The sequence below is a fragment of the Numida meleagris genome, chromosome 19 (genome assembly GCF_002078875.1).
Source record: "Numida meleagris isolate 19003 breed g44 Domestic line chromosome 19, NumMel1.0, whole genome shotgun sequence".
NCBI lineage: Eukaryota > Metazoa > Chordata > Aves > Galliformes > Numididae > Numida > Numida meleagris.
In genome coordinates this window covers 13549186-13573964 of record NC_034427.1, presented here as the reverse complement: position 1 = coordinate 13573964, position 24779 = coordinate 13549186, and the positions used below count along the sequence as shown (strand labels likewise).

Below are 24779 nucleotides of genomic sequence, written 5' to 3'. Positions count from 1 at the left end.
GGGCTGGTGGAGTTGGCAGAGCAAACAACTCAAGCACTTCAGGTTTCATATGCATTAGAAAGACCAGCACTGATATTTCTAGTAACAGTGGATTTCATACCTGATCAGCTAGGGGCTTGCTTGGTGGAAAAAGATTACATCAGAGACGGCGTTCCCAGCAAGACAAACTGCATGGACTTGCATATGCAAACACACTGCATACCTAATAATTGTAACTCTACTCACTGTTCTCTTGTTTTTTTTTCCTGGTATTTTGGGGGTTTTAAGATAATCACGCTGTCTGAAGAAGCACTCCCTTGGCAAACACAGCCACAGTGGTCTCACTCAGAGTGAACTATGTGCCCAGCCACTGCTCAGAGCTGCCAAGTGCAGCAGACAGGCAGCGCTGCTGGACGTGCGCTGCAGCCCCAAGCCACCGTGCGAGCTGTACCACATCATCTCCCACTGCACAGGGCTCTCCTGAAACATGGACTGTGAAATGCAACAGTGTGAGTACAGACTCGTGTCTGAGAGTGCCAGCTCATAGCAGGGTGGAGCACGCTGGGACTATTTTAAATCAACTTAACTGGATTTGCAGGAGGACAGTTGTCAGAACACCAAATCTCTGCAGGAGCCCTACAAAACCACTGCTGAACAAGAAACCTTTACTGTTACTGTCATTTCCTCTTGACTTACAAATTTCACAGACCAAACTCTCAGCTAACACAAATGATTAAGGTTCCATCCCTCCCGATACAGACGCCTGTATTTAGTTCAGTTGAGGATTGCTCTTATTGTTTTTATTTCAGTTTATTTTTTATGATCTTCATTTGCTCTGTCTTCATCTGGTGTGTTTATGTGGCTCATGCTTGGTTTTGATTATTTTTAACTGCATTTCAGATTACTTGCTCAACCGTTTTGTTCACATTCTCCTCTTCCATGAAATTGTAATAAAACACTTGGCTACAGAACTTCCAAATTGAATACTGATGTTTAGTGCAGCTAACTACATAGCAGGGTTCAAAGCAAGTTCTACAATGTAACAATTTACATATTCTTGAAAACAATGGACACAAACTAAAAACTATTGTTACAAGCTAGTTTCACATTCTTCTGCAATTTCCTTTAACATAAATATGGTTAGTAATCTCATGCATATAAAATACTCAATTGTTGCCACTATTATAAGATTTACAAAGAAAAACTAAAACACAAACACTGAGATGTCTCTCAGACCTAAAGGGACATTAAAACATACTGGTACAGTTTTCTCTGATGGTCTCAATGCACTTCACAAATACTAATTCAGCCACTCAACATTTATCAAAGCTCCTAAGGTACTATGTATTGTACGTAGCTTGCCTATAAGTACGAGACTTAGTAATGCCTCCTGTTTTTTTTCCATGGAAACTCCAACAGATGCAAAGAGCACAATACCAATGTTTGATAGAGCAAATTCTCAGCTACAAAATACTATTTTTCAACAGTCATCACCATTAGCTGTGCATTTTCACCAGCAATGAACAAGAGCCTGCATGCTGCACTCGTAACCATCTGCCCCAGAGGAGGTGAGCACTGTCAGTGTCACCACTGCTGAAACGCACCAGCACGGCCTCACCGCGCCAACATCCACTGCTTGGTCTCCATAAACGTTCAGCAGTCATTGCTGAATGTCAGTGGGTGCCATTTTTTCTGCATGGAGGAATTCAGTTCCACCCCTTCGCTCCACACGCCCTTCCATGTCAGACCCCATGCTGTCACACAGCCACAAAATGTAATGGGACATTGGTGGGAAGGTTCAACCCCTACTGCCACACCACCAGGATCCACCTCTGACATTGTGAGCCAACATCATAAAATAGGAGGCATTACTTTTGGAGCGGCCCTCGTACTAAGATTGTTCTACAGTGAAATATTCAGGACGGCTGAAAAAACATACATTTACCGTTCCAGCCCCACCACTGTTCTGGAATAATCAGATTAATGTCAGTTTTATTGTTAAATTATTGGCTTAAGTGATTTTTGTTTGGTTTCTAAACCAACTGAACTACAGACAGAAAACCCTGAGCAGACTGAACTACCCAGGAAGATCCAGACTAAACCAACTTCTAACAAAGGCATCTGTAAGCCAGAGCTCTGTTTAGCTAGCAATAGCTAATAACTCTGTTGTTAGTCTTCTTCATACTGTTCTTAGCTGACATGGAGAAAGAAATCCACTTTCTTACTGCTCTCTGCGCAAGTAATATGTGTGCTAACAACTGCTTGTCTCTCCACCCTTTTTTAAATTTTGCATTCTTTTAACTTTAAAATGCTACTTGGATGCTTATGAATATCAAGTAATTAGCCCAGAAGTAGATTATCTATGAATATACTGACCAGGCGCTTTCATTACTACTACACAACAAACTTTAGACATCATCCTTATATGAAGAACGTTTACTGAGAGCTCTGTGGGTGTGTTATAGAAAATCTAATCTGCAATTATACGCATCCAGAGTTCTGAGCGCATGAGTATTTCTGCTTCTTTGTGCATCTCTCTGCCTGCACTGGAATATTTTAGCTCATGGTGTTACAGTTCAGGAGGGAATGCTCAAGTAGCTGACAGAAGCAGAGTTCTGAAGCAGTAGCGGGCAGAGGCTGAACTCACGCAGCTTCAGTATTTGCAGATGTGACATACATGGAAGAACTGAATTGCTTTTCCTCCCCTTGGCTTGCCCTTTTCTGTTTTCAGTTATTACCACTGCATCAGTACTATTTGGTTAATAAACAGTGACAGTTCTATTGTATTATTGTATAAACGTCCATGTGGGTAAACTCTGTAGGTTCACAGTGGGTCTGACTTGTTCATGTGTGCATGCAAAAATAAGCTCAGAAGAGCAAGCCAACAATACGTTGAATTGTCTAGACACAATTGTTTTACATTTTCCGAAAATGTTGCTAATCTCGGTTTATGATTTCACAAATAAATCTATGAGATATTAAAACAGTACAAGGTACATTGTGCATTCAAATTACCAACACGTGTAACGCTACAAGGGTACACAGCGCACCGGCAGCAGACGTGAGAACCAAGGAGCAGCGCGGCGCGCCACACCGCCCCCTGCTGGGCACCGCCGGCACAGCCCGCGCCCTCCGAGCCGCCCCGGACGACTCACCCGTTAATTAACAATTCAATCATTATAAAGCAGTTCATTATTATTTATTAAGTGCTGTCATTGTTTTTGCGATTGGATGCAGAGATCATTTTCAAAATTAATGAACCTTCTCACAGTCAGACAAGCAACAGAAAGCTTACAGATCCTGCCTTTACTTCATTTCTTCAACCATCTCTGCCAACTCGGCCCCGGGTCCGCCCAGAGGGCACAAATTTGTTCTGAGCTGTTCTGAAAGCAGCCAGAAGAACCCAGAGCTCAGGATCCATGCCGAGACCCTGGATCCGGCCCAGAGGTGGTGGGTGGGTGCTCCATCCCCAGAGACATTCAAGGCCAGGTTGGACTGTGCTCTGAGCAATCTGATCTAGCTGTAGGTGTCCCTGCTCACCGCAGGGGAGTTGGACTAGGTGACCTTTAAGGGTCCCTTTCAACTCAAACGATTCTACGATTCTATGAACCTCAAAGAGCATCTGGGACAGCATCAGCAAGGAACTTCCCTACAAAAGGGATTTATTACCGACTGAAGTCAGAACAGCACCCAGACCAGCAGCGCAGAGCACTGAGCACCAAACCCTGCAGGAAACGAGGACATGAAGCAGCACTCTCCAGCCCAGCTATGCAGGAAGACATTCAGCAGCAGGGGCTCAGCAGATAAAAGATGGAAGTGTCAGAAGCCACGGTAGCTTGCACACTTTAAAGCTCAAATATCTCATATATTATCCTTGTTTGATAAGAAATTGATTTTAACTACAGACAAAGCCTAATATCTTGCTCTGCTAAGCATACCGTGGGTAGTCCCAAGCAATTTTAAGAGCTATTGCAGGCCTCTATGTATAAAACCATTCCTTTGTAGCAAAAGGTTAAGTTCCTGTTATTTCACACATAGCACTTAACAGTGTCATTTATTCCAGGCTACAGCTATGAGCAGAGGACCCAGAAACAGCAGTAAGATTCTTTTCAGAAGCAAAGCCTTTGTTCCAATAAGTTTATTTAGCAGAGCTCTTTATCTAATTCTTTCTTTAAGAACAAAACCAAAATTCCAAACTCTACCAATGTGAAGTTTAAAAGAAATTTCCAAGCAATTTCTTTTGATTCATCACATTTTTTCCAAATTTTACATCAGGAATACTCAGTGAGCACTGGAAAGGTAAAAGCGCGTTGTTTAAAAATTACCTTGAAGAAATAAAATGAGGTGTTATCTAATGACCTATGCAGATCCAGCACCAGCATGGTTCCTTCTGAAACACTTTGGCCTTTAGGTCGCTAAGCCATACATACACACGCAAGTGTTAGATGTCAGCTGAAACTTCAGAGAGTACAAATTAATTTAACTTTTGGCCTGTTAGGAAACTATTTTCAAAAACGTTGGAAGTTTATCACAACTAAAGCCCCTAGCCAAGAAAAATCACAGAAATATTCTACAGACCGTATACTGCAAATGGCGTACTTACAGAAGTATCTGCAACAGATCCTCTATTAAAAGTCTGATACTAAAGTTTAAAGTCAGAGTTTTCTTTAAGAATGAAAAGCAGAAAGAAGATTGAGGCTGAATCGCAGCTCCTCTTGTCCATCCTATCTATCCTCAGCAGCTGAAGTACACTGTTAGTTGAAGAACTAATGCTAAGTATTCACTGAGCAAAAACAGAACTTGAGGTGTGCACTAATAATGGATACCTGTGTAGAAAGTGCACTAATAATATCTAGCCAGAAAAGGAGAAGCAGCCTGAAAGAACAAATTCTACATGTGAAAAGAAAGCGGCAGAATCTGTGGTATGATGTTCCTTACTGTTCTTCTTCCCTTACTACCCTTTTAAAAAAATATTTTAATAAAGCTTTATTTTCCTTTTTATTTTTCTCTTCCCATGGAAAAAAAAAAAACCAACAAATTAGTCTCATCAGCTAATGATCACTCTTTTGAGCTAGCACTGACTTATGCAAATATAGTTTTAGTTAAATGTAAAAACTGCATAATCTTCAAGTTATACAATAAAAGATGTCATAGGTCATCAGCAGCAGTCAGTGTGTATTGGAAAATACTTTCCGTTCTTTATTCTTGGAATTAATCTTCCACCTCCTGGGAGAGCTGTATGGAATACCATTCCACTTAAAAGTGGAAAATCTTGAGATAGGAAAGAACATAACAGTAGAATCTCACTGTACTCTATGGTGGACTTTGTGATCTAATTTTCTGATGAAAAGAAACAGAACAAAAGTCCTCCCAAAACGTCCCCAGCAATCCAGAGATTACAAAACCCAACCTGTCTTTCAACTTCACAGAAGCTGAAACTGAACGTGCCATTATAGTCTCGACCAAGTCACAGGTTTTGTAGAATCTGTGACTAAAATAGCTCTTATAAACTTGTGCTACTCCTGGCCTCTCACTGTATCTTCATCTGAAATCAAGCTGTTTATTGCATTCCTTCCTCATACATCAGCTCCTTGTGATGAAAGCATGCCAGTGATTAATACTTTTTATTAGGTCAGTTCCAGAGGCTTGAAATGAATTTGCCCTGACTCCTTAAGCATGCTACCACACCCACTGCACGGAACTCCAACCATTCTAGGAATGCAAGATAGAAAAAAAAAATTATCTTAGGTGATACTCCACAAATCTATAGCGATAAAATTAGCTACACGCACAAACCATCTTCAGGAAGTTCTTCTCCCAAGGAAAATGGTAAACTAACTGCTTAAAAAAAACTAGAAAAGGCATTCTTCTCTGTGCTTTCTCACAGCTCTTTAAGCAAAGCATACAGCAGAAAACAAAAACGGAAAGCAGTCCTAACTTTTTTCAATTTTGTAATTACAATGTGACAACTTAAAAGGTTTTATCCAGGTCTTGCTCACACAGCTGTAATCCACTGTCTTCTACTTACAACAAGATCACAGACTTTATCTAAATTTACGGATTGAATTCTGCACATGTTGTTTTGCAGCATAGAAATAAAACATACTAGATATAGGATGGGAAGATGTGAATTAGCCTAGACATGGTCTGACAGCAAACTATACTTACCAATATCCTCTGTACTAATTACAGCTCAACTTGGCTTGAGCGATAGCTGTACTTTCTTTGCCTTTGGCATGACAGCAGTATCATCAACTGTACAAAATGGCACTGATTTAGAAGCCATTCAGTGCTGGACTTTTGCATACTACTGATTTCCAGCTGAGTTAAGTCCCGACCAGACACTGCTACATCGCCTCACCCACACCGACCTGTGTGAGCTCCCTCCGCGCTCAGCGTGCAAGAGGATGCCACACACCCAGTTCTCCTCTACCAGGCTCATACATCAGGAAGAGACACATTTCAAAGGGCTGTTGACTTAAATAGGTCAACCTACATGCTTTCTTTCTGCCTATTTACATTTACATATAAAACTACATAAATAAAAAGTCCTTTTTCTCCAGACTGTAAAGTGTACTACGGTCCCCTCATTAAGGAGGTTTGTCAATAGCCCTACCAAGGTCACTATGTAGACATTCATACACAAATAATTGTTCTTTCTCAGTACAACGCTAATAAACAAGGTTAGAAAAAGCCTTTCAGCCATGTTACCAGAATATTAAAGGTGGTTAAAATGGAAAAGTCCATCAACAATTCCACAGCCAGGATAGACTTTACAAGCGCATCCAGAGAGAAAAACCTCGAGCCTGCAGCCTGATCAAGATATATTTCACACAGCCCGTAAATACACGACCTAACTCGCGCACCCCGGCCCCACACCCCCGGCCGTCCTGCCGCCCTCACTGAGGGGCGCAGCCCACGGCCAGGCTAAGCGGAGCAAGCGGAGCAAGCGGAGGAAGACTGGGCTCTATCCACCACAGCCCCATGTTTACACATCAGCCCCACCCGCTCCAGAGCAAAGGTGGCGAAGGCACATCCCACACCTGCCCCCTACAGAAAAAAAAACCACCGTACTTCCTCATCGCGTTACGGTTCCTCCACCTCCTCCTCCCCCTCAGCGCGGCGCCACCCTCCATCTTGGAACCCCGCCTAAGCTCCGCAGGTGCGCGGCCCCGTCGGCCTGCGGTCACTGCGCATGCTCGCGAGCGGCAGGTGCGCGGCCCCGCCCGGCGGCGCAGGCGCGGTGGCGGAGCCGCGCGCTGAGCCCGCCCTCCCACGGGTGGCCGCGAGCTCGCGGGGCGGCAGGTGCCAGGAGCCGCGGCGGCCCCGCCCCCTGCCCCCTTTGTGAGGGCGGAGGCGTCGCGGCGGCAGCAGTCGGTCGAGCGGTCGCGGTTGCTGGGAGCCGTTGGTTTCGGGCCGTAAGGCTCTCGCTTCTCTTCCTGTGGGCGCCTGGGGCGGAGAGGAGATACGAGCCTCCGGCGGTATGAACCGGCCTCACCGCGGGGCCGCGGGCAGCCGGGGCCTCGGCACCATGGAGGTGAAGAGTAAGGTGGGTGCCGGCCGCCTGAGGGCCCGAGGAGGCTGCTGGTTGTTGGGCCGCTGCGGAGCCTGGCGGCGGTGGGGGCAGGACCGCTGCTGACTCACTCGCTCACCTGCCGGGGTGGCAGCGCGGCTCTGCGGGGCGCAGCGCGGCCTGGAGCTCGGGGCGGGGCGGGAGCAGCGCTGCGGGGCAGGGGGGGCTCTGAGGCGCTCGAGGAGCGGCTTGGTGGTGCTGGACCCTTAGCGTCTGTGCGGACTGAGGGACGTACGGAGAAGGGGATGGGGGTGGAAGATTCGGGGATATCTTGGTCAAAAGATGTGTTCCAGGGTCGTAATTTATATGCTCCAAAACGTGTTCCTTACCTGAACTAGGAAAAAGAGTAGATTTAGTTAACGGCTGTATGTTTCTGTACTTCTTTTTTTTTCCTCTAAGCATAGCAGAGTAGGTTCTTCGTGTTTTTTGGTGGACCCGAGTCCTTGTCATGTCGTGCTTCTCTCTGCTGAGAACTTTATGCCAGTAGTTCTGTTATGGGTCTGTGTGTGTACGCTGTGGCTCATCGCAACAGTTTCTGGCTGTCAGAGCTCCGCAAGGCTCTGTGCATCACCTCTCATTGGTGTATCTGCGTTCATTCTTGCCATTGTTATTTTTTTCTCCTAGTTGGCCATAGTCTTGCTGGTAAAACTTCAAGGTTCTGAAACAGATCTTGTTTTTTATTTGGTTTGTTTTCATAGTATTTTGTCAACTTGTCGTTTTGCAGTTAACTGCATGTTAAAATTTACAGTTGTAAACACGTTAGATGTGAAATCTTAAGTGGAGTCAAGCTTCTAAAGAAATGTGTTGAGTTAAAATACTTTTCCATGCAAGCATGCCTCTACGTGAATGTGTTTTCTTTCTTGTTTTAAAAAAAAAAAAAGTGCTTTTGGGCCTCTTTTATTTTCTAAACTACGGTCTGTTTGCTGCCTGTGCTCTGTTGCTTCCTGCAAATCAAGCGTCCAGTTGCAGTGTAGGTGAGGTAGCCAGGAGCTGGGGATCTTTTTCTTTCTTTTCCCTTTTTTAAAGACTAGCATGACAAGCGCTAAAACTTCTACTAGGAAATATGCGGTTGGATTTTAGAACTTGCATGGATGATAATTATTTTTTAAGGGTTATTAACCATCATATGGGCAAAGTCAGAATGCACAGGAATACTTGGCTGCCATGATTCTGAATGCTAGTTAAGCATAGCTGTGACTGTGGTCAATGAAGTGGTTTTTTTAATTTATGCCCTTGTAAGATTGAAAGCAATCAGAAAAATGTGTTTATAAACAGAATGCTTTTTGTCTCAGCCTAAACCTCTAGATTTACTGCTCCTCTATAGTGTGCTTTGCCTGATTGAAAGTACATCTAGGGATCAGCTGTGTGATGCATCCTTTGGCATTCCACAGAGAAGTTCCAGTGAATAGGGGCTGTCTCTTAAGAGTGTATTATGAAGCAGGTTTTGAGGCATTCTCTGAACTACTTGTAGCTAATGTATTATTTTAGAGTATCTTGATTTAATATAGCGTAGGAGTCACCTTCCTTCTATGGAAAGAAGGAACTCTGAAAAAGAAAGAAAAGCTGTGTGGGAGGTAGAGGGGAGCGTTCCTGCAGTGCTTTAAGTTTTGAAGGCTTGTCATCAGTGTACAGCTCTTTATTTAGGTAGTCCAAATCAATGATCATGCCCTGACTGGCAAAACCATGCCTGCACAGCCCGTTATGACTGGGAATAGTATTTTTTTTTTTTGTATGGAATGAAGTCTAATATGCTGATAAGACGAATACAGTTGCTGGAGCATATATTCTGTTGTTGCTGAAGACTAATAGTGTAGCAGCAGCATGCAGTGTTAGACAGGACTTAAAGATGCTTCTCACAAGCAAGTCTGATTTATGTGGGTATCTCTAGTGACTTCCTAGTTATGTTGCCATAGCTCATGCTGTGTTTTTCCAGATGAGTTACCAGTGTAACAGCATGAATTTGTAAAGAGTTGCTAATTTTTGCTAGTGCGGTGTGGAACGTGGTGCAACATTTGATATCAAATGAAAACATACAGGAGATTAAAATAGACAATAAATTTGTGTAGTTTTTCTATTTTATCAGCTTTATAGTAGCACCGAGCACATGGCAAGCTTTGTTAGAATAATACCTATGGAAATAATATGGGGAGAAAATTAAAATCACATGCTTGAAAACCTGGCCATTTGTGTACTTGCTGCAATCACACTTAACATTTGCATCAAGCTGGGAGTAAGGTTGTTGGTGTTTCTCTTTTAAATCCTGTTATTGCGTAATTGTTCAAACTATGTGGTCTTTCAAAACCAAACAACTGAAGATTGATACAATGCTTGGAGAATTTCCGTAGCATTCATACTTGAAATAGCTGAAGCAAGGTTCAGTAGGAACACGAGTCACATTCTATCACTGACATCATACTTCAGCATGCTGCTTCTGACATGTAGGAAGCTCCTCCTGCAGTGTTGTTTGCTGTTGTAAGCACGTATGAGTCATCCCTTCTGACTTAAAATTACTGAAATCAGAATCTTTCTAGAATGCCCACAGAGAATTCCATTATTTGAGAACTTTGAAGATGAGGTGTTAGAGGGTGTAGGCTGTTCTGCTGTGCCTGTTTGAGTCTGCGCAGTGTTAATGTGCTAACAATAGGGTCCTTGTCTCTTTATTTTCCTGCCTTGGTATGTGAGAATTCTAAAGCCTTTATTCTCCAAAACTGTTTTAATCAGCTGTGAGGTAGGGGTTGGTCTGAGGCCTGGTAATTTGCACCTTCCCATCTACTTTGTGTAAATGTACCCTAGTATGTGATACTGCGCCTTGAACTTCCTGTCAGTATTTTGTTCCGCGTGCCCTTGTTTTCTGCTTGAAATTAAACTAGATAAAGAAATAGTTTAAAGTGATGTTCCTTCTAGATCAGCGATAGAATTCACAAAAATGTCACCAACTGACTATTTTGTATTTTGGAGTGATTAGCTTATTGCTTTTCAAATTCTTTTACAAGTTGGACTACTTTTTGTAACCTGGTTGTTATTATCTCTCCATTCCTTTCAGCATCCTTGCGTGTTGTGTATGCCTGATATAGAGTGTTTGGAGGGATTGTTATCTAATATTCATTGCTCTGGGGCTTGTCTGTGCTGGACAGAACACCGTAATTTGACCAGTTATGCTTGCCAGAATTAATGTCTGCCTAGTCTATACCAAACATTTACTTCTTAATTTGCACTCAGTTTAGTCTTTCACCTACTACCACGTAAGCATTGTCGGCATTAGTTGTTAAAAACTTATAGGTGATTTAAAGGAATAATGTTGGAGCAGAATAGGGAGCTGGGTTGTTTCTTAGGCCTTTATTTTGTGATTTTTGTATGATCTCGCTGACTAAATGCAAATGCTTCCCCTAAAAGTATGATACTACTGCTTAACTGTGTGGGGATTTCATATCTTCTCAACCTTGCCTGTTTTAAGCCGTGGATACAGCTATGTTTTAAATGGCTGTGCAGTCGAGATTTGTTTATTGATGGCAGAGGCACATCTTCTGAATGGTCTTGAGGAGTGGCTGGTTGCTCCCTTTTATTTCCCTCTTCCAGAAAGATGCAGAATTGATTTAAGAGCATCTCATGAAAGTTTTACTGCATGGAGTTTGCACTGAAAGTCACCAGCTATTCTTTATATTCATCGGGTCGAAGTGGCTTTTCACTTCTGTTGGGAACAATGAGGAATATGAACAGTACGACGTCTTGCACGTGTTAACCATAGCTGTGTATTAATGTATGCGTGCCATTCTAAAACGCTCTAAAACTTTTCAAAATTCCGGGTAGTCATGTGCCATAAGTTGTTTGTACTCCTTCCTGTTCTTGAGCTGCCAACATCAGTGCTCGGCATCAGTTCTCCCCCTTACTCAGAACATGGCTTAATTCATAAGCGTCTGAGAATCTGCAATTATTCTTGCACTACTTTGTCACCCTAATGCTACATTCTTGTATTAGTAAATGCTTTGGTGTACACAGATGAAAACAACTTACGAAAACTTTAGGGAGGAAAAAAATTCCACAATGTAAATGGAAGTTTTATGCCTCTTCAGAATTGCTATTTGTAGTTCTTACTGCACTCTTAATTATAAAACATCAAAAACATTTTTTTTTTGCTTCAGTTATATGTTAGGTTTCCGAATTAATAAAGATATATTTTGTTGCAGTTTGGAGCAGAATTTCGGCGGTTTTCTTTGGAGAGGTCCAAACCTGGGAAGTTTGAGGAGTTCTACGGATTATTGCAGCATGTGCACAAGATACCCAATGTTGATGTTCTAGTGGGATATACAGACGTTCATGGAGATCTGCTGCCTATAAATAACGATGACAATTATCATAAAGCAGTTTCCACAGCCAATCCCCTACTCAGGATTTTCATTCAGAGAAAAGGTAAGTGTGCTTGAAGTGGGTAATAACTGGTTTATAGTTATACTGTTTACTCGGTATGATGGAGTAAATGCCCTATTTCATTGTGTTGGATTCCACAATTGTAGATCATCAGATTTATTCACATCTCTCTTGCAAGAGTTTCCTTAGGCAGCCTGTTTATAGTATATGTTTTTTGCTTGCTTTTAGTTTGGTTGGATAAAATCAAGTTAAATCTATAGCAAATGCTTTTCTGATTTCATTTCAATGAAAATGAACTTTGAACTCAGGATTTCTAGGGTTTTATGCTCTGTATGTTGGATGCATTTCATTTAAAATTCCAGTCTTGATTGTACGAGGGGAGAAGCTGTTACAGGGTGGAAAGGAATCCTACTGCATAAAGTATTACATGTCAGTATAGAGACTAACTTTTAATATGCTGCTTCTGTAACTCTTTCCTAATAAAACAATGTGAAGCTTTCAAAATAACTGATTTCAGTCAGCCAATTTCAAGTGTGAATGCTACTTAGTTTGTCAGTTGGCTTTTAAAATAGCACGTGTTCCAGGTGCAGGTTCTGTTGCCTTTTTCCAATGTTTGCGTTCATTCATGAAGCAAAAATCAGTTTTGAAGTTGTATGTGTTCTTGTCCAGCAGAATACATTCCATGTAAGGATCTAAAGGGGAGTAGGAGGATGGGGAGTGTGGAGTCCTAGTGATGTGACTTGGCGTTGTTTTAATTGAGGGAACAAAGAACCTAACTTCTACACTTGCTGATTTTCTACTTACACATACCCCCTCCCCTGCTGTATTTAAGTACATATATGAATGCAAGTGTGCAATTCCTATACTGACAAACAGTCAAGTGATTGTTCTTTAAGTAACACACCATTTGGTGCTTGGCTATTTTGTAAAGATGTGTGCTGTTTCTGGTTGTTGCTTATCAACAGGCTTGTTTCCCCTAGAAAATACTTGGGCACCAGAAGCTTTTATTGATGTTCTCACTCCAAAGTAATGAAGTCCACACACAGCAAGCAGTCTGACACAAAAACAATATTCAAAAACTGTGGCTGCTTGCCCGCTGCTGTTTCTGACAATGCATTTGTTTGTGTGGAGTTCAGTATAGTAAGGTCTATATGCTTTCATTTCTGAATTGCCAAGGAAATGAACTGTTTGCATTATCAGAATGCCAATGCAGAAAAGGTCTATGATTCCATTTAATCTCCTGCAGTAGCCATATGAGGAGGAGGGATAAGCCACTTTGTCAAACTGGGATTATTGAGGTTACATTTAACACCATATGGTTTTTAAATTGTTACCGTGTTGAACACTTAATGCTCATTGTTACTAGTGTTACATCTATAAGGCTTCCTGCTTCATACCTTTTTTTAAGTATGATGGATCACCTTTATGTTCCCGGTGCAAGGAATTGAGAATAGAATTGATAGTAATGCACAACTAGAAATGAATTAACCCAGTTAAGTTTATAATGCCAAGAATTGATTGTCAAAAAAAGCTATGCAGAAAATAGTTCCTGTCAGTAGGAACTTCATAGTCTGGGTTCCTTATTACCTAAAACTCTGTAGCCAGAAGACTGGCTTCTAAATCCAGCACTGTACTTCATGCTGTGTTATTTGCAACCACCTTGGTCATCTCTAATTATATTGAGGCTGTGAATCCATTAGCATCCCAGCCTTGTAGAACAGGGGCCTGTATGGTGGAAAGCAAGGAAATATTTATTTGATACATTATTTTTGATAACTTAATTACAAATAAGGCTGAGCTGTGTGAGTTTGAGATCTGTGTGCAGCAGTCTTACTGTTTAGGTGTGCTTAGTCCATCTAACTGCACAGTTTATTGTCTGTACATTGATGAATTTGAGAATCTAGTGTTTGAACTAATATGTGTCTTAACGGGGCTGCTTTGATCTGCGCTGCTCTGAAACTCTAACAAATGATACATAATTCAAGTTAACTTTCTTCCTGTAAGGTGTGTTGTGGCTTCCATAAACTCTCTTGAATCACCTAAAGATTTTGCTAAAAAGTCTTTTAAAAATTCTTATAAAGCAAAACTTTTTCTTTGTATTCTCAACAAGGATAGTTGGGAATTTAAGATCTTTGGCAAAAAGTTATCACTGGCTGAGAGGGGTGGCAGCACAGAGGAGGAAACTTGTGTTGTCTTAAAAGATATGAAACTTTATTATGTTCTCTTGCTGCTCTAAAGATATCTGACACTAGCTTTCAAAACTGTATATGACTGAACTACAGTGAAATCCAGGATTAATAATATTGGACCCTGTATCCAAAGAAGGCTTTAAGGTGCTTCAAAGGAGAGCAACAGGATTCTTTTGTAATGTTAGCAGTATGTGACCGTGGTGATGATGTAAGTCTAACTTAAGGAATTTTAGAATCAGAGTAAGCACGCTTCTGTCTTATGTTCACTTTTGCCTCTTAATTTATGAAAACTGGGAAGTTACCCATCCAAAGTACTTATGTTTACTGGTTGATGTGGTAAGAAACCTGGAGATCCTTTAATGAAATGAAATACTCATCCTCTCCAGTTTTTTCTAACTATAACAAATACTTCTGTACCGCTTGTTTCAGTGCTAAGTCTAAATTAGAACTTGTTATTGCACAAGTTATGAATGGCTATCAGTTTGTAGGAAGTAGTTGCCCACTGGAATTTCATCTAGGAGTTTAAGAGATTAACAGGTACTGCTGACATCTGGAATTCAAACATTAAACTGCTGTACCGTGATTAAATCCAGATGTATGGGAGTCGCTCTGTCTGTGAGAAAAATCTTACTGTGAATAAAAACACAGGGAGAAAGAGTCCCCACAGACACTAAAGGGCAACTTAGTATTGGGGGGTTTTGTATTTTGAATACGTTTTTCTTAAGGAAAAGAAGCTAGACCATGTATTTCAATTTAGCATCTATAAAAATCACTTGGAAGAGTTGTATATTGTAATTTCCTATTCTTGCACATTATGCCTGGTGCATAGCTTTATAGAGTAAAAGAGTAGGTTCTTAATTCAGAAGTAGAAAGTAGTAGTAGAAGAAATAGAAGTATTTCTTGAAGTGGACTTTTTTCCAGGAAAACAAAGTTTTTTAAAAAAGACTTTCTGGAGAAGATTGCTTCTGACTTGTGTCCTCTTTCTAAAAAATAGGAGTTTGTTATTATTTGGGACTAGTTAAGAGAGGTGATTTGTTGGGCCTTATTTGAAACTGCTAAGTTGCATTCTTATTCCAGTATAATAATAATTTGGGGTTTGTGCAAATGTAAAGTTACCCTTTGTGAATTACATGGGTTTGTCAGTAGATCAGGAAAACATCGTGAATGCCTTGAACAATGTTAAATTGAAACCAGATTTGACACTTGCAGGCAGTTTTAAATTTCGTGCAGTAAGTACGTACAGATCGGTGCCACCTCGAGTTTGAAATTGCTAGGAGACAAATCACTCCAATGCTATGTGGCCATTCTCCTTAATGTTATCTGTAGTTAATACCTTGTCCTTTGGCTTTATGCCAAAATATCTTTCACTGTAGCTTTAAACTGATTAGCAGGTGCCAGAACAAAGATGCCTTTGTACTCAAGAGTATTGCTTTAACTTCTCCACTGCTAAACAAACTTTCTAAACAGTCATGCTGTTTGGATGAGATATGGAGAGATGAGTTTCCTTCATCGACTTTTCATTGTTGCTTTTTTTCCCCACAAATTATGCAACTTCAACTGTATTTGATAAGATCTGTACTAGTTTTGAATAGTTGTTAGGCTTTTAAGACTAGCTATGATACAAAAAAGTCAAAGCCTCTGCTTAGATGTTTTGACTTATAGCTTATAATTTGGCATACTTTGATAAAGTATCATGTAATTTGAAATATATTTCTAAAAGCAGAAGTGCCAGCTCAGTGTTAAGATTTCTAATGTATTTGTTTTGCAGAAGACTTCTGAAGTTCATATCTATTCCAATAAATATTCTTCTGGTTATAGTTTGTTTGAGAAGTACTTCTGAGTCTCTGTTAGTCCACACTGATGAATTTAGGTATTTCTTTCCAAGCTAGTCCTTTTGCGACTGCTCTTCATGTTTCACTAGTGTGAGAAACTTGGTTTGGACAAAAGTGCTAGGCCACATTGGCTGATGATTATTGTGTGTGTGTGTGTGTGTGTGTGTTCCAGAAGTGTCCTGGCTAGGGAGGAAAGCTCTGAGAAGCTGTGTGAATATCTTTAGAGCAAACTAACAGTTAGGGTAAGGAGCGCAGAAACTAAGTGGGATCGTCTGTGAGATCCAGTAGGTCTTCTGGGGTGTACTAACTGTCTGCATGTTTGTATAACTGCCGCATTCCAAGTCTGCCATCCAGGCACAAAAAACCTGGCTGTAGCAGGAGAGGGGCTGTGGTACGTGGCTTCCGTGAAGCTGAAGATCTTTGCCGGCCAGCTGGAGGAAGCTGGGAGCTTAGATATGACATACATTCTGTCATATCAGATGTAAAAATTACTATGTACTGCATCTGAATCTTTGACAAGAATCTGAATTTGTGCACTTGGGATTCATGGAGGAAAACCACCAGAACTGAATACTTTTAATGTTGCAGTACTTCATATAGATAGAAGAGGACTTAAAAGAAAATGAATACCTACCTGTTTTGATACGGTTTTCCTGTGTACAGTTTCCAAGCCACTTCCTATACTAAACCCAGTGGAAACCTAGTGCTTCACTTGTACTGGTGTGAGTTAGTACCTATGTACTAGTGTTTCCATCAGCACTCTGCGCTCCAGGCCAGAATGTTTTGTATATACAATCCTCCTATTCCTTTTTTTCTTAAAGAGAGTTTACTCTAAATATATGAATGTATGGCCAAAGGTCTGAATAATATGGAACTAATTAGTCAAAATACATTCAGCTTAGTAATTAGCTTTATGGAGAATTTCCACCAAAGAAAAAACTTCTTTTGGAGCAATGTTGTATTAAATGTCTAGAAACCTGTCTTGTAAATGCAAACCAAAATGGAAGTGCTTAGAACAAGGCAAAGTGACTCATGGATGTGTCCATGCGGTATTGCTCTGGGCCTTGAGTATTTTTCACCAGCTTTGCTACTTTTGCCACTGATTGTGGAGCCTAAAAATTGGAGTTCTAGAGTATTAAAAATCTGTAGTACGTGGGCACGAACTGCACAGAAGTTTTTGCATAGCTTTTGAGATAACTAAGTTCTGTGCCAGCTGCTGGTGGGGAAAGGGAAAATTCATGACCTAAAAAATGATCTTTCACTCATTACCATTCTTACAGAATTTTAATATTCAGGTCACTGTTATCTGTTGTTTGTGTAAAAAGTCGGTACTATGATTTCCTTGCTTCCATTATGTGTTACTCTGTATCTAAGTGTGAAGGCGTTTAAAGCAAAACCCTTCTTTCTAATTTTTTTATTTCACAATTGCCCTTGTTCTGTAAGCACTTGTAGTTCCAAATTAAAGAAAAAAAAAGGAAGCTATTACAACTCATTGAATTACAAAAATCTTCACAATGTAATGACCAGATGTCTAACGTGAAACTGGTTTGATTTGTCAGTAGATAAGAGCAAAGCTTCTACTCAGGCTTTTACTTTGATAAATTTAAAGCAAAGATGAAAAGAACTGCTTCATGTTGTCTGAAAACCCAGCACATTAGTTTTCAGCTATAGAGTACAGAATTATTAATGGCTGATCTCCGGTCAGATAACTCAGAATGCATTTTACATAAAGTGGAAGCTTGCATTTGCAGAAGTGTTTTGCACTAAAGACAGTCCACCTATTAGATGCTTTGTTTGGAGAGGTGGATTTTTTTTCTTGAGTATTTTAAATTGAGCCGCCCTTTGTCAGAAGAATGACTGGACGCTGTCAGACACCTGGTGAACAGATCCTAAGCTATTTCTAAAGCCTTCTTGCTTGATGTTAGATCTAATATTTTCACTTAGCCTTTTCTGCCTAGTTTTTCTGCTGAAGAACAGCAGATTGAAAGAACTATTCAGACTCAGTTCATCATTTTTAGAGTTAGAGTATACTTAAAATGGAAGCCTCCTTTGGAAAATAGGCATTTTTTGGACAAAAAAAAACTTCTGCAGAACATGTTTATTTCCATTAGAAATATCTGCATGACTTAGATTCCTTTTCTAATAAAGAAAACATACGCAAGTCATTTGTGCACTTTTCTATCCAACAGTGGCAACTGCAGCATTGCTCGTATGAACGGTGTTGCTAGAAGTATGTGTTTGTGCAAGGTCCCTTTGTTTCTGTTCCACAGCCGTTGTACCTACATTGTATGTGGGCAGGGAAAAGAGTGCAGAATGCAGTAAGGTTTCTGGAGTTTCAATTCAGGTCACTTGAATCTCTTCCAGGAGCTGGGCAATAATGGGTACTCTGGCTGCTTTCCCTTTTTCATTCTTTCTTTTCTAATGATCTGAAACTTGAGGAGAGAAAACTAACAAATGGAATTGCTCTGAATAAAATTAAAATGTTTCTAGGAATGTGCTCGTCTTTTCCATTTCTAACCTTTCTCATGCAGCTAGAATACAGTTCTTTGTCTTTACTGCCGTTAACTTGCTTTAATTTTTTTGTACTATTCTTTCCTTTGGTAACCTTGCGAGCCTTGATGAATCACACGGCATCAGAGCTCTTGTCTCAAGTATAGAGAGGAATGTTTCTACTATAGCAAACCAGAAACCTTCTAGACTAGATAGTTCATTCTGTCAACCTAAAACATGATAGCGATGCTATATGGCCCACGTATAAAGTGATCTAATCATCAGTGTGCTATGTCTTACAGAAGATGCAGACTACAGTGCCTTTGGTACCGATACTATGACAAAGAAGAAAAATGTCTTAACAAATGTGTTGCGTCCAGATAATCACAGGAAGAAACCACACATTGTCATTAGCATGCCACAAGACTTCAGACCAGTGTCGTCCATTATAGATGTAGATATTCTTCCAGAAACCCATCGCAGAGTACGACTCTACAAATATGGAACTGACAAGCCCCTTGGATTCTATATACGAGATGGCTCTAGTGTCAGAGTAACGCCACATGGATTAGAAAAAGTTCCAGGAATTTTCATATCCAGGCTTGTCCCTGGAGGCCTGGCTCAAAGCACAGGCTTACTGGCTGTCAATGATGAAGTACTGGAGGTGAATGGAATAGAAGTTTCAGGAAAAAGCCTTGATCAAGTTACAGACATGATGATTGCAAACAGCCGTAACCTGATCATTACAGTCAGACCAGCAAACCAGAGAAATAATGTTGTGAGGAACAGTCGGAATTCTGGCAGCTCTGGTCAGTCTACTGAATCTAGTCTTCCAAGTAGCACGCCAAATATGTTAGCAAATTTCTTGCAAGGAGAAGAAGAGAGTGACGAAGAGGATGTTATTATTGAAGATAGTGGTGAGCCACAGCAAATTCCAAAAGCTGCACCTACCAGCCTAGAATCATTGACGCAGATTGACCTCCACGAGCCAACACAAAACGGCTTCCTTCCTTCCAGTGACATGAACTTGAATCACTCAGAATGCAGCATTAGCATGGAATATGAAGTACAAGACCCTGATCATAAGTCATTAGAAGAAGATGGAACTATAATAACACTATGAAATTACTTTGTACTTTGTACTGAGCAAGGATGCTATACATTGTTTTGATTTGGCATAATATGTAATATGTTTTATACCTCTCCATCTACTGTGCACTGCAATTTGCTTAAAAGGAGGAAAAGAAAGTAAACGTAAGAAATTCAAAGTGATGTAAGTTGACTGACTTAGTTAACTCTGCACTTCCGTGTAAATACTTCACAAATATAAAAAAAAAAAGTTGATAACTGACAGAAATTTAAATCGAAGGTGAAGGATAGCTAAGAGATGGCTTTGAGCTTTCTCTTAATGGTACTTTTGTTTTTTTATGCAAAATAGTACTGGTTCTATGGAATTCAACTTCCATTAATGTCTGAGGTTGATTTCCTAATGTGCTGTGGTTTCATATTCAACTGAAGTGCTGCTTCGATATGATGGAGCTGCTTTAGTCAGTTCTGACCTCTTCTAGTCTGCAGTTTCTCTGATAGAGCTGTTTGTGGGGCTCTGTGTATGAGAAAACAAAAATAAGCAGGAGGTGGGTAGGAAAGAGGTACTCTTGGTTGGTCTAATTGCTGATTCATGGAGCAACAGCAGTATGTGAGGAGTTCAGCAGCTTGTCATCCTCAGTTAGATAGGGCCTTCTGAAGCTGACTATTCGTTGTGAGTGTGCAACCACAGGCTCATTAGTCATGCACCTGTATTGTTTTTAATTTGCCTTTGATCACAAGGTTCATTTACTTTCAATTACGCTATGATTTTTACATTCAAATGTGAAGCTTTTAACACTTCTGTATCTCAGATCTGTTCTCATTTTAATTTGCAATATTTAGGACGTCATCAAATGTAGTTGCTAATCTCAGTGAATACTAAAGAAATCAAATGTAAACTTAATGCCATGGAAATAACGTTACATAATCCATGTTTTAAGAAACAAAAAACAAACAGTCCTAGAAGCCATGAAGATTTCTGCTAGCAAAAGCTTGTTGTGAGTCTAAATGATGTGAAAAATGACTTTCTTCATACCTAGACATTTAAAGCAGTTTAAATTGACTTAAATCCCTGTATTTAGAAAGAAGCTTGAAATCAGGATGAGGCTTTAATAGAAGTTATTTGAGCAGTATGATATCAAAACTATTCATTCTAATGAACTGTAAATGCTGATCTTCCTGTGCACCACTGGCTGTTTTGAATATTATAAAGCTGCTGTATATAAAGCAAAATACTGATGACAAGTCCTGATACTGCAAAAGCACAAGCAAACAAATTTCCTAGGGGAAAGGCAGGGAGAGGCTTCTAGGGTTTTCTCTCCCCTTTTTAGGATCTTCTGTTTTACCACCTGGCACTCTGTTCCCTATCTGACTCTATGCTGGGAACATAACTTGTTGCAGGAAAATTAGATGGAAACCAGTAAAGTTGGGAAGAAGGTGAATGGAGCTTCTCGGCAGGGATCCAGCAGTCTAAATCAACCTGTGAGAAGGCAGTAGGATCTGACCAGTTCTGTACTGTGGTACTGTGCTTCCAGATGCTTGGAAGCGTGTTCTGCCCTGTGGGGAGAGATGTAACAAGCAGGAAGAGACAAACTTTCTTTTTTTTTTTTTTCCCCCAAATCTACTTTGGGGAAACATCTACCTCTACTTTACTAACGTGGGGCTAACTAGAAGTTTAGTATTAAGGCATCTGCACAAGGGTTCATAGTGTACCAGAGGCTAAAAGTGTATCTGATTAAGCTTTTTGTAATATAAACAAAATTGCTTCAGTTATTAGTGACATTAAATTTTAATGCATTTAAATTTGAAATAAATAATCTTAACATTGGAGTTAAAATCTCACGGGCATTGAAGTGTTTTACTTATTTTTGCTAATTATTGATATGAAGTAACTATATCCACTTAGTGTGAAATGAGGAAAATAAATCTTCATTTTGCAATATGTAAATTTCAATAACACATTTTCTGACAGTGCTGCTCTATGCTTCCTTTACTGAAGGAAGATTGTTTACTTTAAAGTATCTTCTTCCTTTATCACAGACTTTCCTTCCTATATGAAATCATCAGCTGATGGTGACTTTCATTTATTATGCTAGTTTGCACTTCTGTGCCTTTTGTTTACTTGAATGTATTGTGAATAATTAAAGGAGTAAAGGCACTTGGACGAGAAGAGAATGAGGTCCATGGATACAGAAGATGAACTGGTAGCACGCTCAGTGCAGGTAATGTTCTCATTCGGAGGAAATATGCTCTGAGTGCTGTGCTGCGTTAGTATTTTGCAGCTTGGATGCAAGATGAGCTGCTAATTTATGCAGGAGGGTTGATTCTGAGAATGCGAATTGCAGGATGTTACAAGGTAGCTTACTGCTGAAGAACAAATGCCCAAAGTTAGTGTGATGCCAAACTCCCAAGCGTTACCCAATTTATACTTTAACAGATGCATGAATATGTTGGATATATGCTGGTATGAAGAATTTATAGAAATTTAACTAGGGTCCCACTATAAATTGCATGGAAGTTCATCTCTTAGGACCTTTTCTGCAATTCTGTAAACTAATTGATCTGAATAAGTGAGATAATACTCTTGATGAGTAGTATTCTGCTTTACAGAAACTTGATAACATACGTAGCAAAACTATTTGGGATCAAGTATTTGGGACTTGATTTAAAAAAACACTAACGTATACATACTAAAAACTGATTTTTAGATTTATTTATGGTTACAGAGACGGGCTGCGCAGCGTGTAATTGCTAAATGCTGCAGTGACTATGAAGTTTCTAAAGCTCTTCCATATCTTACTAATGCATACACTGTTAATTACAAAATATTTTTAAATTGTTACTTCAGGATGATCAATGGTTGATTATGAATGGCTGAACTTTATATAATGGTACTAATGTTCAGTATGGGGTTTTTAAAATATGCTGATATCGTTAGCCTTTCATTCACTACCTCCTAAATTTTCAGCATCTTTATAATTTTCTCCTTGGAAGAAAGTGCTTCAAGGCTTGACTGTTTCATACAGATTTTTATCTTTAGCTGAAAGAAATCCAGATGTGATAGTGAGGTTGCTGTGCATGATTGACAAAATTAAGCTGCTATTAATGTAATCTTGTGTATTAAGTATCCTGTATATGTAAACTGTATTTTCAACTCAGATTTTATAAATTAATTTATAAATACCCAAATTACGTCAAAATGGAGCAGAAAACTAAAGTTCCTCTTGAGTGTTATATGTTGTATACATGCGTGGGGGGAGTCCGTCCTTCATTGCATCTGGGAGATAAGTGCACCTTACTGGGAGAAACAAGCAAATTCTTCATAGAACTAAGATGCATTTACTTTGAAGTTCTGCTCTGGTACTGGATAAGTCAAGCCTAACTGTGAATCATGTTTTTCCACAGCTGAATTAAATTTAGGGCAATGTTCTCACAACCTGTCTTTAACACGTGTATTTTTGTGAATATTATGTATTTTCTAATTAAATTTTACTTGGAATGTGATTTTTACATGAATGAACTTGTTTAAAATGTCAAATATCAGTATTTTTCTTACAACTTCAATGTATAATGTACATTGTTAGCTCACTGAATGAAGATTGATTTTATGAATCTAGCTAGCTGTAGCTGTATATTAGTCTTATATTTTTACAGACTGGAATAATAAATGGATACAGAAATAAAATGGCTTTGTTCTTAATTACTTTTAGGCGTGTGAAAATGAGGAAGAATGCAATGTTTGCTAATTCTGAAGTGTGAATGTAGATAGGCTTCTGTTTCCTCTTGGGCACTTGGTGGGCTCTTGGCTCATTAGTAGCCAGTAATCAGGCTCTCGCAGTAGCCTTAATGTTTGCTTCGTGTGCTCCTTTCTGAAGCAAATCTTTACATGTGGAAAGCGTGCATGGAAGCTTGTCCTTAGGTGCTGTTGACTGACCTGTGGTGTGCTCATTCCTACAGTAGCTGCTAATAATGAATTTTGCATTGTATCACTTGCCTGAAGACTGCTTATGGTAAAGCTTAGGACCTGAGTCTGGGAGGTGGTTCTCTCTCATCCATCACCACTGTCAAACACTGCTATTGATTTGGAGGTTTTCCCTTACTGTAAGTATTTGTTACAGCTGTATTAATGTTTTAACTTGTACCCGGTCCTCTTACGGATGTTTTCTCCCATACCTAACGTATTGGCAGCCCTTGAAAAAATCTACCTGGTGGTAGATTTGAGTTTCTTTAGATCTTTTTGCAACTGCTGTTTTCAGGGCAAGCCATAGAATTTCTGTGCTGTACCTTCTTTTATATGTGCATGACTGTAGGTTCATTTGTTTGGTTCAGTATTCTTTGGTTCAGTATTCTTTATGCTGTCTGTGGGAGATAAGAGGCTGCAAATAAATGCTGTATTTTAATATTGATATGCAGCTTAAGGAACCTGTTTACTTCATCTGTGCACTTGATACTGAATGCCTTTTGACTGGAAGAAATCTCTTTGCACAGAACCTGACAGAGCTTTCTTAAAAGGAATGCTGAAGTTGGCACGGTGTTCTTGAAATGGTGTCAGATTTAAAAATTCATATTGTACGAAAACTTCAGATGTAGTGTTTTTCTAACTTGAAGTCTTCTATCCAAATGCGTAAAGCTCTGAAACAGATCTAAGTTACTGATTTTTCTGTAAAATGTGAATTGTTGGGAGAACAAGTTACCTCCTAGTGCTGCTGTTGAAATTTAAGGATCAGATATTCCAAATCGAATGCTTTTAAACTTTCCATTTTGCTTTTTTTTATAAAGCTTTTTAAGCTGGACTAATACTAATACAGATCTGGAGTGAATCTGCAGTGAGGGCACAGTACAGAAGCTAATCAGAGACACCTACAGAACAAGACTAAAATGCAACACCATTTCTACAGATTACTAATCTCTACATGTTGTTTTCCTTAACTAAGAGACTGATTGTAAAAGGAAGACTAACTTTCCCTGCTGCTGCTGCCTCCTTGAGGAAGAAATGTGACTGTTAAATACCACATAGTAACGTGGAGAAAGATACTTGAGGAAAAACTAGTGTCAAGAATTTAAGGCCTGCAGGAAGACCAGAAAGACCATAAGATTGCTTTTTGTGATGGTCTAGCTGTTAGCTGCTCACACTACCATCCTTGCTCTGTGCGTGATCAGAGATTTAAATACCCCTTGCCTTCCATGTGAAAAGAGAATGAAGCTGGAGATGGATCCCCTCACGCTTACCTGTGCAATTCAACCAAGGGAAAAAGTGAGTATTTT

General features: G+C 39.9%; 2 protein-coding genes across 5 annotated transcripts in view; one reads left to right on the top strand and one right to left on the bottom strand.

Moving 5' to 3' along the window:
- The window catches only part of RIPOR3 (RIPOR family member 3), a 59294-nt gene extending 52100 nt beyond the window's left edge, over positions 1 to 7194 (bottom strand). For all 4 annotated transcript variants that reach the window (XM_021416670.1, XM_021416676.1, XM_021416677.1 and 1 more), the window contains exon 1: positions 7054 to 7194. The gene's annotated coding sequence lies outside the window, so the exon portion shown is untranslated. The remainder of the gene's footprint in view (positions 1 to 7053) is intronic.
- On the top strand, positions 7233 to 23199 carry PARD6B (par-6 family cell polarity regulator beta). Its single transcript, XM_021416843.1, has 3 exons — positions 7233 to 7528; positions 11737 to 11959; positions 18731 to 23199. The coding sequence occupies exons 1-3, from the start codon at positions 7463 to 7465 to the stop codon at positions 19549 to 19551; spliced, it is 1110 nt and encodes a 369-aa protein (XP_021272518.1). The 5' UTR covers positions 7233 to 7462; the 3' UTR covers positions 19552 to 23199.

Bases quoted from the DNA above. Each gene is read 5' to 3' on its own strand.
- PARD6B (XM_021416843.1), top strand. From the start codon at position 7,463: ATGAACCGGCCTCACCGCGGGGCCGCGGGCAGCCGGGGCCTCGGCACC. The intron at 7,529-11,736 runs GTGGGTGCCGGC...ATTTTGTTGCAG, and splicing joins CCATGGAGGTGAAGAGTAAG to TTTGGAGCAGAATTTCGGCG. The intron at 11,960-18,730 runs GTAAGTGTGCTT...TATGTCTTACAG, and splicing joins GATTTTCATTCAGAGAAAAG to AAGATGCAGACTACAGTGCC.